Source organism: Canis lupus, chromosome 7 (assembly GCF_003254725.2).
Source record: "Canis lupus dingo isolate Sandy chromosome 7, ASM325472v2, whole genome shotgun sequence".
NCBI lineage: Eukaryota > Metazoa > Chordata > Mammalia > Carnivora > Canidae > Canis > Canis lupus.
This window is the reverse complement of record NC_064249.1, coordinates 4,576,844-4,591,201: the sequence shown is the minus strand read 5'-3', so window position 1 is coordinate 4,591,201 and position 14,358 is coordinate 4,576,844. Positions and strand designations below refer to the sequence as shown.

General features: G+C 54.2%; 1 protein-coding gene across 1 annotated transcript; it reads left to right on the top strand.

The window, feature by feature from the left end:
- Positions 1-1,271: 1,271 nt before the first annotated feature.
- On the top strand, positions 1,272-6,572 carry C7H1orf53 (chromosome 7 C1orf53 homolog). Its single transcript, XM_025429712.3, has 3 exons — positions 1,272-1,920; positions 4,870-4,971; positions 6,223-6,572. Exons 1-3 carry the CDS (start codon positions 1,675-1,677, stop codon positions 6,292-6,294), a joined length of 420 nt encoding a protein of 139 aa, XP_025285497.1. The 5' UTR covers positions 1,272-1,674; the 3' UTR covers positions 6,295-6,572.
- The last annotated feature ends 7,786 nt before the right edge of the window (positions 6,573-14,358 follow it).

Below are 14,358 nucleotides of genomic sequence, written 5' to 3'. Positions count from 1 at the left end.
AGTTGCAAAGATATAGAGAGGTTCCTTCTACTCGGTTTTCCCCAGTGGTTGCATCTTACATCCTTACAACACAAAAACCAGGAATTTGACATGAGAACAAGGTGTATAGTCCATGTGTAGACGTGTGTGACCATCATGATCAGATCACAGAACTACTGGGGCAGCCTGGGGGGCTCAGTGGTTTAGTGCTGCCCTCGGGCGGGGTGTGATCCTGGAGACCCGGGATGGAGTCCCATGTCGGGCTCCCTGCCTGTGTCTCTGCCTGTCTCTCTGTGTGTCTCATGAATAAGTAAATAAAATCTTAAAAAAAAAAAAGGAATACAGAACTATTTTATTAACACAAAGATTTCCCTTGCTCTGCTCTTTACATTCACACCCACCCCATCCCTCAGTACAAAGGTCTTGTAACTCCACTGTAAGATGAGTATTTATTTTCTATTTGAACCTGGTCCAGTCTGTTTCATTTCTGTAAAACACCGTTCCCATCCTTTGTTCCCATCCTTTGAATTCATGTCACGCTTAATAGGTCCTCATCCTCAATTTCTTTCTTTCTTCCTTTCTTTTCTTTTTTCTTTCTTTTCTTTCTTTCTCTTTCTTCTTTCTTTCTTTCTTTCTTTCTTTCTTTCTTTCTTTCTTTCTTCTTTCTTTTTTTTCTTCTCATCCTCAATTTCAAAGACAATGCAATCAACCCGCTCCTCCACTTATTTGTCTTATTCCAGAATTCGGTTCTGGAGAAGACACACAAATACACCTGACCTGGGGTGCACTCCCTTCTCAAGTCTGGGTCCACTTTTTCGTGTCTTTTTGCTAAGGGTCCCTCTTTGGTTTTCCTGGTTTCAGGCTCTTTTGTCACATCACTGGCAAGTCTCCAGACCCTGATACCTAATTTATTATTCCAGCATAAAGGAACCAGATTTCCAAAACAGGACTGACTCCACGAATTTATTGATTCGCTGGGAGATTCACAGTGGACCAATAGGGTTGGTTCCACCTACTAAGAAAATTCGAAATACACTTGCAGGGTTGCATGCAGATATCTGCATGCAGATATTTAAAAAAAGAAAAAGAGAAAGTGATGGCCCTATGGTGGCTTAGTGGAACTTCGGTGCAGCTCAGGAAATGTCTGGGCCACAGGGCTCAACCGTGGCCCTCAAGTCTTCAAACCCGAAGGGCACTTAGGGGCGCTTGCTCTCCGACCGCCTTCCCCGGAGCGCGGGCGGGGGCGCGGGCGGGGCGCGGGCGGGGCGCGGGCGGGGCGCGGGCGGGGCGCGGGCGGGGCGGGGCGGGGCGGGGAGGAGGTCGCTCCGCTGCAACACCTGCCGCCGCCTCCCGGCCCTGCGCTCACTTCCCCCCGTGCAGTCTTGCGGGGGGGCCCGGGGCTACGTTTACCTTGCAGACAGGAGCCACGACTGCAGGTTGGATTTTGCGACTACTGAGCCACGCGGAAAGGCCGCCTTCCCCGAGCCGGCCGCGCCTGCCCTGCGCCCCCGCCTGGGCCCCGCGCTCCCGCCTTCCCGCGGCCTCTGCGGGCGCTGCCGCGGCGCCGGGCATCACCGCACTCGTCCGTGCACGCCGAGGCCCACGGAATCCCCAGACCTCAGGCCGGCCCTCCGCGCGGCTTCCGGGCCGCCTCCGCCCGCCCCGCGCCCCCGGCCTCTCCCGCCGCCCGCGGCCATGGCGGCCCGGCGGGGCCCGGCGCTCGCGCTCGCCAGCCTCGGACGGCGGCCCGCGCCGCTCGGGGTCGGAGGCCGGTGCCCGCGGGCCCGCGGCGCGGCTCTGGGCTCCGCTCCCGGGGGAGGCCGCGGAGGCCCCGCGCCCCGCTCGCCGGAAGGACCGGCCGGCGCGGAGAGGCGCCCGGCGAGCGAAGAGTTAACGGCGGCCGAGCGGCGGATCGCGGACCTGCACGCCGCCGCCTGCGCGGTGAGGCCCCGCCCCCAGCCCCGCCCACCCGGCCCGGGCCCCGCCCACCCGGCCCGGGCCCCGCCCACCCGGCTCCGGCTCCGGCTCCGGCTCGGGCCCCGCCCCGGGCCCCGTGCGCCTGCGCGCCGCCGGCCGCGGGAGAGGTCGCTGGAAGCCCGCGCCCTGCTCCCTCCGGCTTCCGACGAGCCCTCGCGCTTCCCGCTCCGACCCTCAGTTCCCTCTGATGGGCAAAGAGCTAACGCGCGTCTGTATTAAATGTGGGTCCTTTGTGATCAGCGGCCGAGCTAAACTCCGGTCCCGGTCTGGGCCCCATCGGGACGGCGTGTGCGCGTGTGTGCGCGTGTGGGCGCGTGTGGGCGCGCTGGGGGGGTCCCAAGGCGTTGGTGGAGGACGCAGAGGAGCTGAGAAGTCACGGGAGAAACAGGCTGTGTGTTTGTCCTCTCGGTTAAACATTTAGCCATCCAATGATACTAATAATGCAAAATTTTTTTCTCTTTTTTTTAATGCAAAATTTAAAAAAAAAAAACACCTTAATTTTTGCTTCTATCCTTTCGTCCCTTCTCTCCACCCTAACAGCACAGCTGTAAAGGAGACTCCAATCAGGCACTTGCTTTCTTCCCAGACCCATCTTGAGCTCCGTTGTCTTCTGTTTGGAGGGTCAGGCCATCACTTACCAGTACCGATATCACCATCATCTCCCCCCAGAGTTGCTAACACCTCAGATTGTATCAGTTTGAAGGGAGCATTTTCATTCTCTTGAGAGAGCAAAAGATTTGTAGCATGAAGATGTAGAAAACGATGCAAAAGTAACCTATTTAATACACTCTGTGTGACCAGTATTTGATGTCTGGTGTAGGTACAGTTACCTGGTGATGCTTGAGCCAAGGGAGTAGAGAAGAAAACCTTGGAGATTTTCTAAAATTCTAATCCCACCCCACCCACTGCCAGTGAGTAGGCCCTGGAAATCCACTGTTTGGCTCATGGAAGAGTTGAAACCTCTGCATAAAGATTCATCAGGAAATGACTGGCAGCTTTTGATTGATCTTGTTTATAGTCGGTTAAAAATAACGTGTACTTTGTTGCCAATCATCACCATATACGTTTGGCGAATATATGCAAAAGTTTCATTCTTTATAGAGCAAAGAGCATGTGAAGACTGGTCAGTCAGCCTGGGAAAGGAGAGGGATTTTTTTCTCACTTAAGAAACCCACACTTGTTTCAGCAGTGTCGGTATCACAGGTGAAGTAGCTATCTGGGGACCAGAAGTGAATCCGAAAACAAGTCTGTGGTTTTGCTTTTTCAACAAATCAGAGCCCCCCCACCCCCAAGGGTCCTGTCCCCACACCTCCAGGCAGATGGGTCTCTTACCTTTCTCCCGGTGCTGATCTGCATCACTGAACATCTTGTTTGCCAGCCACCATTCTGGTCACATCTTTGTTGCCACTATTACTTTAGGCTCCTTTCCTGGGGACAAATGAAGTTTGTGTGGGCAGCCAACAAGCTCAAAGTTTTGCAATCAACACGGAGAGCAGGAGAGGCAGCACAAATGCAGGAGCAGTCTGTTCGTTAGGCTTCCAGGTTGCTAGATAATTGCCCTCAGAAGACTCTCAGAAACTATGAAAAGTGAAAAGAAGGCTGCTAACAGAACCCCCAGTGTTTGCTGGGTTTTCTTCCAAATCTTCAAACACAGGTTTCACAAGTAAAGAAGTAAGGTCTTGACAATTGGTCATTCTCAAGTAGTGTTTAGTGCCCCTGGTTTCATGTCATCTGCTTCTGTGGTCCCCAAAGATTTGAGCGGCCCTATGGACTGACCTTGACACTTGCTTGCTGGATTTCTGCTGCCTGGGTCTGGCTTTGCTGGAATACCTTAGTCTAAGACCTAGACTTGAACTCTATATGTCTTTTTGCTTCCTGCCTCATTCATGGAGCACAGTTGGTTAAATTTTCAAGCAGATCAAAATTGTTAGCCATTAAGGAAGACACCCTGAAGAAGTAACTTGTGGCACATACAAAAATATGTTAGAAGACATTCACAGGTCATGCATATTTTCACAAAAAGTTTCTATGCAAGAGTGATGCCGAGTTACTTCACGGTAAAAGGGTTATATAAAAAGCCCAAGAGACAGTTCCTCTGCAGAATCTCAAGGATAAATATCACCCACATGGCCCAAATCCATCGAATAGGCTGCATTATTTCCTTTGCCTTCACACAGTGTACTTGGGATACTTAAAAAAAAAAAAAAAATGTTTGAATGTCAGTAGAGTATGCTTCCTTGACATCTGAAGTGGTAAAGTAGTAAACGTTACTTTTGATCAAACTTGCGAAAGCAACGAGTGTTAATATGTTAAAACAATACTTTTTTCACTTAAAAACAGAACTAACAACCGTCCCCAAAAAAGAAAATAGTGTAAAATGTGCCATGGAGTAACACATCATGAAGGTAAAGAAAAGTGTTCAATAATAGCAAGGTAATACTTTTCTGTAAGGACTGTTGGTTTTGATTAGCACCTTTTCTGTAAGTTTAAATCATTATCCACATATTTTAAGTACTGAAATTGCAACTGCAACTTCTGAGTGAAAGTTCATTTTCAGCCTCTTAAGCTCTTAAAGTCATCTAAATCACCTGTTATTAAACTTGTTACCTAGAAACTGAATGAAAAATACCTGAGCAGTGGCTACGTAGTTATTGGGTATAGAGGAGTTCTTGTTTTTCCATCAACTTCTCATTTTTCTCAAACTGTATATTTTCTCCTTATGTCACATAAAGTTGGATTGTATATAATGTTGGAATGCGTTCAGCCTTTAATTGCAAGTGCCACCAAAATTGCTGGGAAGAAGTTCAATATTGTTTAAAGAAAATGTTTGCCGTGTTTTATGAGTAGAAATTATGGTGAGGAGATATGGTGAATATTGAGATTAATGAATTGTTTTATTTCATTATTCTTCAGTCTGGCCAGTTAAACTATGTGGATCCAGCTACTGGCTATGTTGTGCTCACGCAGCTCGCCCACTTGGAGAGAGGTGAATGCTGTGGCTCTGCCTGCAGACACGTGAGTAGCAAACTCTCGCATTACAGCAGCAGTTTTCCGTGCTTCTGTAACTTTGTAAATACCTATTATTTGAAAAACAAGTCAAATAAAAAAGCTAAATAGACCTGGAGTGCACTTTTCACAAGCTACTTCAGCCAAGGACAATGAAGTCCTTAGGACCAACATAGGACCTTTAAAGTTAATGGAATTTTGTAGCATTTCACTGTGAGCATCAGCTCCTTGAAATGCTGTGATTTGAAATTCATGGGAGTTCTTTATTACAAGGAAACTTTTCACGAGGTTTCAAGTAAGTCCCGTTCACTAGGCAAGTACAGAGAGGGCAGGAAAAGAAATCCAGAATATTACAAACTAGATCACAGAAGGCGTTTTTGTCTTCACTAGTAGCTGAATAAATAGAAATTTGACCAGCATTGGGAAGTGGTTTTCCTTTAAATGATAATGATTCCTCCTTTCCTCCCTCCCTTCCGCCCTTTTCCCCTCCTTCCCTCCCTTCCTTTTTTTCTTCTTCCCTTCCTTCTCTCTCTCTCATTCTTCCCGTGGCTGTTCTGTACTCTAGCTTAAAAACAAACGTGGTTAACCTACCCCAAACTTAGTGGTGGACATTTCCTAAAATGTATATTTCAGTGGATCTATCTCTGTGTTCACTGATGAAGATGAACTAATCCTTCCCTATCTTGAGCAAGGAAAAGAAATAGGATCCGGTTTGTCACTATAACTTTTTAAAGGCATACTAGTAAGGTAAATTGTTACAGCGTTGAGGTTATAAACAGGCAACAACCTCTGTTTACAGACCACTTGGACTCTACGTTTGGGAGCAAGAAGGCATTATTTCCTTTAACTGACCCACTTGACAATTAAGGACTAAGCACTAAATGCATAGGTTGGTTGTAGCCAGTATTGAAAAATTAAGCCTTCACTTTTATGTGTGTTCCTACCTGTGCCCTTAGCTGTTTCTAATCAAATGCATAAGAGCTTTGCGTAAATTGAGGACTTGAGAATTTTCTCAGAGTGAGTTTTTGACAGTAGAACTCTTAAAGTTGGAAGGATGCATTTAGGAAGTGATTCTTGGACCCTAATTAGGACCATTTGCCAGAGGTTGCCATTATTCTCCTCTTAGTCTGCAGGACCCAATAGATCAAATGATCTACATAACATGATTAGCAGGCTCCTTTTCCACCATGAGAAGTGTTGTACTTTTTTCAAGATGCTTGTGATATAATTTAACCATAGTTTGTTTTATTTCTTCCGCAGTGTCCCTATGGTCAAGTCAATGTTAAAGATCCATCTAAAAGGAAGAAATTCAATTCGTATTTTTATGTTTGACAACAATTGCATCTCTGTTCTCCATCTGATTGAGCCTAGATTTAAAAACAAACACCCTGATCCAGAACTGCTCTGTGCTGTGAGTGCTTGAGCACTAGTTTAATCATAAGTACGTATATTAAAAGAACATCAATAAAATGAAAAAGCTAGCAAATGTTTGTGTGTTTCTGAAGTGGCACATTGATAGTTATTTTCCTTTCTTTTTGCTTCATTATCAGACACATATGTTGAAGAAAGAAAATAATGACTGTTCCATTAAATAAATAGAAGCAATCGGGTCACATTAGTCGCTCTCGATTTTTCTTATAGCCTCCGTTCGCCTACTGTTTTCTCCTCTGTGTTAGCAACCCAAGGGATGTTGCTGGCAAATACAAGAGTTTGAATGCATTCTTCATTTTATTTATATCTTGAGCTATAAGAAGATTGATATAATGCTATATTGTGCAGCATATGAGTGCCCAAGAAGTGCCATTCTGCATCAAGAAATGCTCTCATCTTCCATCTGTTCTCTCAATAAAAACTCTAAATCATTCTGACTTGGAGGTCAGGCCGCTTACGATGCCTCTGATTAGACCATTCTCACTTCTCTCCCCCACAGTTTCCTTCTCCATGTCTTATGGCACTTCCCAGACAAGTCTGCCTTAGGACATTTTATTATCTTTATACCCATTCCATTCACCACAGTGACACCTTTGGGCATCAGTATCCAACCTCGGTTAGGAGCCCACCGGGACTACTGTTTCTGCACTTTCTTCCCTGCTTCCCTCTGAGGACAATGGCCCTGGAAAGCCTTTGCCTTGCCGGTGGAAGCTGTTCAGTAAAATGAGGCTGCTGCCCATTGGCAGGCTGCCTCTACCCAGAGCTGACCCTCAGCCTTTCCTTCCAATAGAACCTGAAAGGCTCTCAAACATCTCAGGGGTCTTCCTTAGTCTCTGCCTGTGGCCTGAATACGAGTTTTAGAGATCTGAAGCGACCAAAAGATTCTGGTGCTTTCTCACATATTAAAGTAAAAGCCATTCTAAACTATCGAGTAAGTGAAAAAGAAGCCCAGCAAAGTTCTGATTTTCCCCTTGATTGTGATTTATGTTGTTATCTGCATGTCAAATATTAATTGCTTTCCCCAATTTTGCTAGTGCTCCCACTGTGGTGCCCTAAGTAACACTGCCATGGGCTTGTGAGGTGTTGGCAGCTGCACTGGATTTAAAAAAAAAAAAAAGTCTTTGTGGTCTGGTGGTGTCCTCTCTAGAAACCATTTGGAGGAGGTGAATAGAAGAAGAGCGTCAGCATTGTGGAGGCAGTTTTATGGACTCCTGGGAGCCAATTTCCTTTCTATTCTCAGGTCAAGAAGCAACCAGATAGCTCAATGTTTTCCACTAGATTTGAAGATCACCAAGGCCATTTTCTGGGTGGGGGCTGGATGGTGCTTTCTTCAGCAGTCCCAAGAGGGAGAAGAGAGAGAAAAGGAGCCTGAAAAGGTCATGTTCCTGGAGAAACAAGAGGGACAAGCAAGGAAGTTCACTTTGGAAAGGGTCCCCATTTGAGGCAGTGTTCTGAGAAAGCCTCATTGACAGATGGAAATAACTTATAGGATGCCTCCTTCCTAGAGACAGCTCTTTCCTCCTCCTTGTGAACTTCCTGTGGTAGGGAACTGGCCCAGGGAAAGGACTCTGATGTCCATCACGGCTGATTCTCCTGGGGGATTCTTCCTGGCAGACCTTCAAGCCAGGCAGGCAACCCCGAAGGAGCCCCAGTCTCAAGGTGGGGGGCGCTCTTACTCCCTCCAGCGTCTGGAGGGGGCCAGGGAGCCAAGGCCTGAAGTTCTCCGCTGTGGTTCCGAGGAGATGCTTGTGAACCACACATCAGGGGTGGCGGCAGGTTGGTGCTCCCACATTAAACACAATATGGCCACATAAATGGGCCTCACTGCGAGAGCTTCAAGCTATATTGTATTCACACATTGTAAAGTAAAAAATCAGGTTTCTTATTGGGTGTGTGTATACAAACACATGTGGATGCCAAGAAATAGAAACTTCTCAGTTTAAATCAGCTCTGGTGCTGCTCCACTTTCATGGTTCCTGGAGACTCCTATGGCAAGTCACGTAAATCAAGGAGCAGGGATTTCTCGATTGTTCCCAATCTAGGAAGACCTGACAGAAACTGGGGAATCTTCTAATGAGGTTTTCCCAGATGGAGGATGGGCACGCGTTCCTGCAGAGGCGGTGCTACCCGTCCTGGCAGTCCTCCCTGCAGGTGGATCTCCACGCACACCTCCCTCTCTTCGGAAGACAAACTGGCCCCCTTGGTTTTGCAGAGCAAAGGAAGAGAAGAGCTCCCCCCTCTCGTCCAAGTGAAATTCGGGGTTCCCAAACCCTGTGTGTTTGGAAAAGAAGGCTCCAGGAGAAGGGGAGGTGCTCCTGGGCCCGGTGCGGACCTTTGCTCCACGGCAGTGCCTCTTATCCAAAGGCAAAGTCTGTGCCACGGGCGGGTCTCCACTGCGAGAGGCCAGCCGGGCTTAAATTAATCTGCAGGCAGAGCTAGGGAAGCGGGCTCACTACAAGGCCAACGGCGGCCAGCGTGCTCTACTCCTAGGAGCACTTAGAGACCTTGCGGGCGGCCTCGGCCAGCCTAGAAGGAACCCCCCCCCCTCCCCTCCCCTCCATACAGACACCTGCCATTTCACCTACTCTACATTCGACCAAAGGCTGGAGTTTGTGGACGTCTGCTCCTGGTGGAAGATTTCAAAGTCGATGCTGTATTGCACCGCCCTGCAGCAACTAAAAGGTGCGTCCTGGTGCCCTAACTATCCCCTCCCCTCAAGGGGGAAAAAAAAAGTCAGAAGTTTAGGCGTGTGCGCCTGTGTGTAGGGGGAGGGGGTTGTCAAGACCTTGATTTCTGAGAAGAGGTTGGGGAGGAAGCCACAGATACCTCTACCTAGAGGTCACGTCGTTCCTGGGGTCTCTGGACACCCTGCTGCGGGCCGGCCCCGAGCACCCCGCGCGGGCGCTGAGCTGACCCTCCTCGCCCCTACAAAGGGTTTCAGCGTTGGGCTCAGGACACAAGATCTCCAGACTCACGGCCCCCCAGTTTTTGAGACTATGGGTGTAAGAGAGAGTGGAAACCTGGGAGTCCCGGGCCGGTAGAGGGATTGGGAGATTCGTGATGACCAAGTCTCCCCTCCCAAAATTTGTAGGAAAGTGTGGGCTCCGCGGTGCGCTTCAGTGCGCGTGCACCTCGCGCGCGCGCGCAGGATGGAGGCTCCCCCCCTCCCCAATATCTAAAAACGGTTCGCGACCCCAAAGAAGATAAAAACCGCTGCCTTGGACAGGAGTGGATGACAGCACCTAAGTGTCTGGGTCAGTATCGCCGTGCATCTGGGCGACGGCCTCGCGGGCGAGGGCAGGAGCTAAACCTGAGAGGCTGGTCCTTGGTCCTCTCCCTGGCGGCGGCGGGACCCAACCGGGGGGCTCCCCAGGAGAGAAAGAGCTAAGGAGGCCCGGACGGGGAGGGGGACTTTAGGAGGTACGCCGGTGCTCTAGGGGGCCGGTGGGACTGGCCAGTGAAGCCCAGGGCTGCGGCGGAACCAGGGTGCCTGTCCTGGGGGCTCAGAGCCACAGTGCGGGGGTCGCGTGGACCGAGAAGAGCCAGGGAGGGCTTGGCCCCGCGGCTCCGGCTGGAGCCCTTCCCGAACCTGCGGGTCTGGCGAGGAGGTGGGGGCCCCCGCCCCGCACCGCCCCAGGCGCCCCGCAGCCCGCGCCGGGTTCTGGGGCGGCGGGGAGCAGCGCGGGCTCCCCAGCCCCGGGCGCCGCGGAGCAGCGGCTCAGGTGGCACCGCGGGCAGGGGCGGGAGGGGCGGGAGGGGCGCGCAGGGGCGGGGAGGGGCGGGCGGGGGGGCGGGGGGCCCAGCGGCCCCGGCCCCGCAGCCCCGCGCGGCCAATCTCGCGGCTCCCACCCCCGCCCCGCCGCGGCGCGGGAGCCTCCCAGCAACGCCCGCCCCCCGCTCCCACCGCCGGGAGCGCCCCGGGTGGGGGAGGGAGCGAGGAATTGGCCAGCGGCCCGGCCTCCCGGTTCTCCCTCCGCTTCCCCGCGGCCTGACTGCGCCCCGGGCTGCTGGGGCGCCGCAGCCCCTCGGGAACCTGAGATCAGGTAACCTGCCCCCCGCCCCCGCCCCATCCCGGGTCTGCGAGTCCGCGTTCCCGAGGAGGCGCATCTCCCAAGGCTCTCCCGGGTAATCTCCCCAGCTCTCGCCGGGGCGGGCGCGAGAGCCCCCCGCAGCCCCCCGCGGACCCGCCCGGGAGCGCCGCGGCCGCGCGCGGAGCGCACCCCGAGCGCCGGGTGGCGGGCGCCCAGCCCGGGGGGCCGAGCGCGGAGCACCGGGAGGGGCCGCGGGGATGCGGCGGGGGCGCGGCGGGGGCGCCAGCAGCGGCTCAGCCCGGCTCCCAGGGGGCTGCCGCCCGTTTGCGCTCCACGCAGGCTCCAGCCGGCGGCAGCATCCTTTAGGTAGGAGCTCCAGGGGGGCAGAGGCGGCCGGGGGGCGGGGGGCCCGCACCCCCGCTGCGCCCAAGCCCCGGGATGCTCGGGGCTTTACGAGGGTCGGTGACGGCCGCGTCCTCCACTAACCCCTCCCCGGGTCCGGAGGGGCCGCGAGCGCGGAACGCAGCCTCGGAGCGCGGCTGGGAGCGCCCGCCGGGTCCGCGCCCCCGCCCGCCCCTCCCTCCTCCTCCTCCGGGTCTGGAAGCGCAGACGGAAAATAAAAGACAGGTGGCAGGAGCTGCGGGTCGGAGGTGAGGGACCCGGGTCAATTCCAGGAGAGAGAGACCGAGAGAGGGAGGGAGGGAGGGAGAGAGAGGGAGGGAGGGAGGGGCAGAGAGAGACTCATCCATTCTACGGTTTATTATTTGGATTAGCAGAGGAGCCCTCGGCGAGACCTGGGGAGCTGCCCGCACCTCTGGCCGCCGCCTGCCGCCCTCCCTCGCCGAGGACCGGGGGCTTGGGGGGAAACGTCTGGACCCCAAGGTAGGATCCCACGGGGGGTGGGCTCGTCGGGGCGGCTGTCTGGCCGGGTTGTGCCCCGGAGCGTGTCGGTGCGGCGGAGGGGCAGCCCGGCCGCGCCCGCTGACTTGCGCTCGTCTCCGCCAGCGCGGCCTCCGCTCCGGCGCGATCACCTCCTCTGCTCTAAGGATGCTGAACGGCACCACGCTAGAGGCAGGTGAGTTCCACGCCGGCTTCCTTCTCGTTTCCTGCGCCCCTTTCCTGGGGGGGGGGAGGGGGTGTGCGCGCGTGTGCCCGTGCGCCTGTGTGTGTTACAAACTAAACCGCGCTTCCAAGGCTCTAAAATGCAGCCTCACCCAGTCTCCTACCGGGGCTCCTGAAAGCCGCGGTCCCCTCCTTTCGCCTTTGCCTTCAATGTCGTCGACTTTTTGGAGGATGGAGAGGGGGAGGCGGAGGTCACCGAGCAGCTGAGCCGCGAGTTGTCGGCGGCGTGAGGGATGCGCCCCGGACGCCCCGCGGTGCCGCTGGGGGCGTCTCCCCTCCTGCCAGGGGTGGGGGGCAGGGCTGACACCCTTTCCCACCTGCGTAGGGCTTGCCTGGAAACTGGCTTCCCCCGCATTTTTTGTTCAATGCAAACCGCGCGCAGCCGGTCCTGCGCGCGACCACAGAGGACGCTGTGCGGGACGTCGGCCTTTATTCCTCGGCGGGGGGGCCGAGGGCCCCGCGGAGCAGCCAAGGTCAGGTAAAGGGGCTTCGGCTTTCGGATGTGGCGACCGCGCCCCCCGTGCCCCCCCGCCCCCCCGCCTCCCCTTCCCCGAAGCAACGGGGGACCACGGAGGACGGAGACCTGAAGGGGACCAGCGACGGTCGGTGGCTCTGCGGGTGCAGAGGATGCGCGCGGAAGGGTAGGGCCTGGGGCGCTGCGGGGCGCAGCTGGGGCGCGGCTCTGAGGCTCCGGGGGGCGCAGGAGGGCTCCCCCGCCCCAGCTCCGCTCGGCCGCTCGCATCCGACTGGACGGAGGCCCTCCCAGCAGGACTGAGCCAGGGACGCGGCCGTGCGGCAGTGCCAGGCTGGACCCGTTTGAACGGAGGGGGTCCCCAAGCCCACCGACCAGGGAAAGGCCTGGCGGCTCGGGACCATCCTCTCAGCCCCCGCCCGGCGCAGCCGGGGTGACCGGGACTGGAGCGGTTCCCAGCTCCAGAGGACGCCGACTTCCTTCCCCGGGCCCTGGGGTGCTCACGAGAGCCAAAAGCCAGACACGGCTTCAGGAGCTGCACCTTTCAGACCAAGGGGGCTCCTCAACCAGTTTAGCAGGGTCAGGAGGAAAGGTGACCTGTGCCCTGTGAAGGGCAAACCCAGGGCCCAGGATCTCGGCTTCCAAATGTCAGGTATAAAGAGAACTTGAGTTGCCAATGCTCTCCAGAGACCGGTGGCCTGGGTTATCTTCCTCTCTGGATCCTAAAGCTACTGCTCCCTGGGCAGAGCCATGCATCCCCTTGAATTCCCCTCTCCTGCCCTCTGGGGAGTTTTTCTGAGCAAGGAGCCTGGGACAGACTTGCCGCCTATGTGGAGATTCCAGGACCTTGCACCATCCATCTCTGTCCTACTGCTCTGTCCCGCTAGAGACCAGCCACCCGCTTTTCTGAAAGCGGCAACAGTAGCCAGACTGGATGGATCGCAGAGCCAAGGAGAGAATGGATCGAGTGTGACCAGTTGTGAGGAGGGTTGCGCCTGGCCAGGGTTCTGACCCACTGCTCCGAACAGAGCCTTGAGTTCAGGGAGGAGAGTGGAGATCCTATTAAGGGTGGTGGTGGTAGGGGGGAGCACCTGTCCCATTTAGAGAGGCAGAGCCCCAGGAAATGAATCAGGCAGCACTCCAACCTTTCTAGAGCACTCCTGGGCTATTCTGAGGGACACCGGGCTCCAGTCCCTCCACTCAAGAGGTGAAAGAAGTCAGAGGTACAAAGGTGCTCTCCTTAAAGTGCTTACTGCCCTTTCTAAGAGTAGTTGGGGGGGCTCTTATGTAACCTCTGAGGCTCCAAGACAAAAAGGATACCCCAGATCACACACCCAATTCTTGGAGCATCTCCTCCCCACCGTGGGCATCCACTTTAAGGAGCTGTGAGAGGAGGACGGGCTGGGCAGATGGGGAGCAGTTTCTGCGGAACTAAAAAGGACCTCCCAAACTCCAGCAGCACCCCCTGCCCCACCCCTAGCTTTCTGCAAACTTCCTGCATTGGCTGAGAAGGAAGACTCCTGGCAGTTCACTTCTTTATGGGAAGCAGCAACTCCCACCGGGTGCAGGAACTTATAACCTGAGTTTTATAAGAAAAAGCAGGCATAGCTGGGATCCAACCCCGAAGCTCATTGTGGAAGGTGCTCTGCCCCGCCTGTACCTGATAGACGATTAACAAATATTTGTGGAACAGATGAAGGGATGAAGGATGCTTTACAGCACTTCTGTGATTGGCTTCCTTGGAGACTGCACAGAACTCTGGCTTTTTCCTGGAGTTGTTTGTTAAACTTTCACTTCATTAAGTCTCCACAGTTTCATCTCTTGCAAGAACAGGGTCGTGTTCCTGGGTTCTTTGTTGTTTTTGCTGAGCCGTACCAAAATCCAACAACAGCCAAACCCGATTCCAAACACCCCCATTTGGTAGGGGGGGTGGGCGGGGAACGGTAGTTTAGTCCAGAAACTAGACAAAGCAAGTCCCTGGATGGAGGTCCCGAGTTTACTTTTTCCTTGGAGATTCCTTGGGTTAAGTGACTGATTTTCTTCTGAGAGACCCCTTCTCTTCCCCTCCTCCCCCCTCCTCCTCCCTCCTCCTCTTTTCCCTCCTCCTCCTCCTCCTCCTCCTCCTCCTCCTCCTCCTCCTCCTCCTCCTCCAACTCCGGGTCTGAGTCCATTTAGCTGCTGACTTGTGGGAAGGCAATCTGCCCTTTGTGAGAGGACCTGCTGTCTCTGAAAGGGTTGCTGCTCCCAGCCCCTCTTAGGGCCCCTTCATTTGCGCACGTGGGTTTGAAAAGCTCATTGATTTCCATCCAAAGGGGCTAATTACATTACTTACAGTAAATA

Coding starts and splice junctions, on each gene's coding strand:
- C7H1orf53 (XM_025429712.3), top strand. CDS start 1,675: ATGGCGGCCCGGCGGGGCCCGGCGCTCGCGCTCGCCAGCCTCGGACGG. Junction 1,921..4,869: donor TGCACGCCGCCGCCTGCGCG/GTGAGGCCCCGC, acceptor ATTATTCTTCAG/TCTGGCCAGTTAAACTATGT. Junction 4,972..6,222: donor GTGGCTCTGCCTGCAGACAC/GTGAGTAGCAAA, acceptor TTTCTTCCGCAG/TGTCCCTATGGTCAAGTCAA.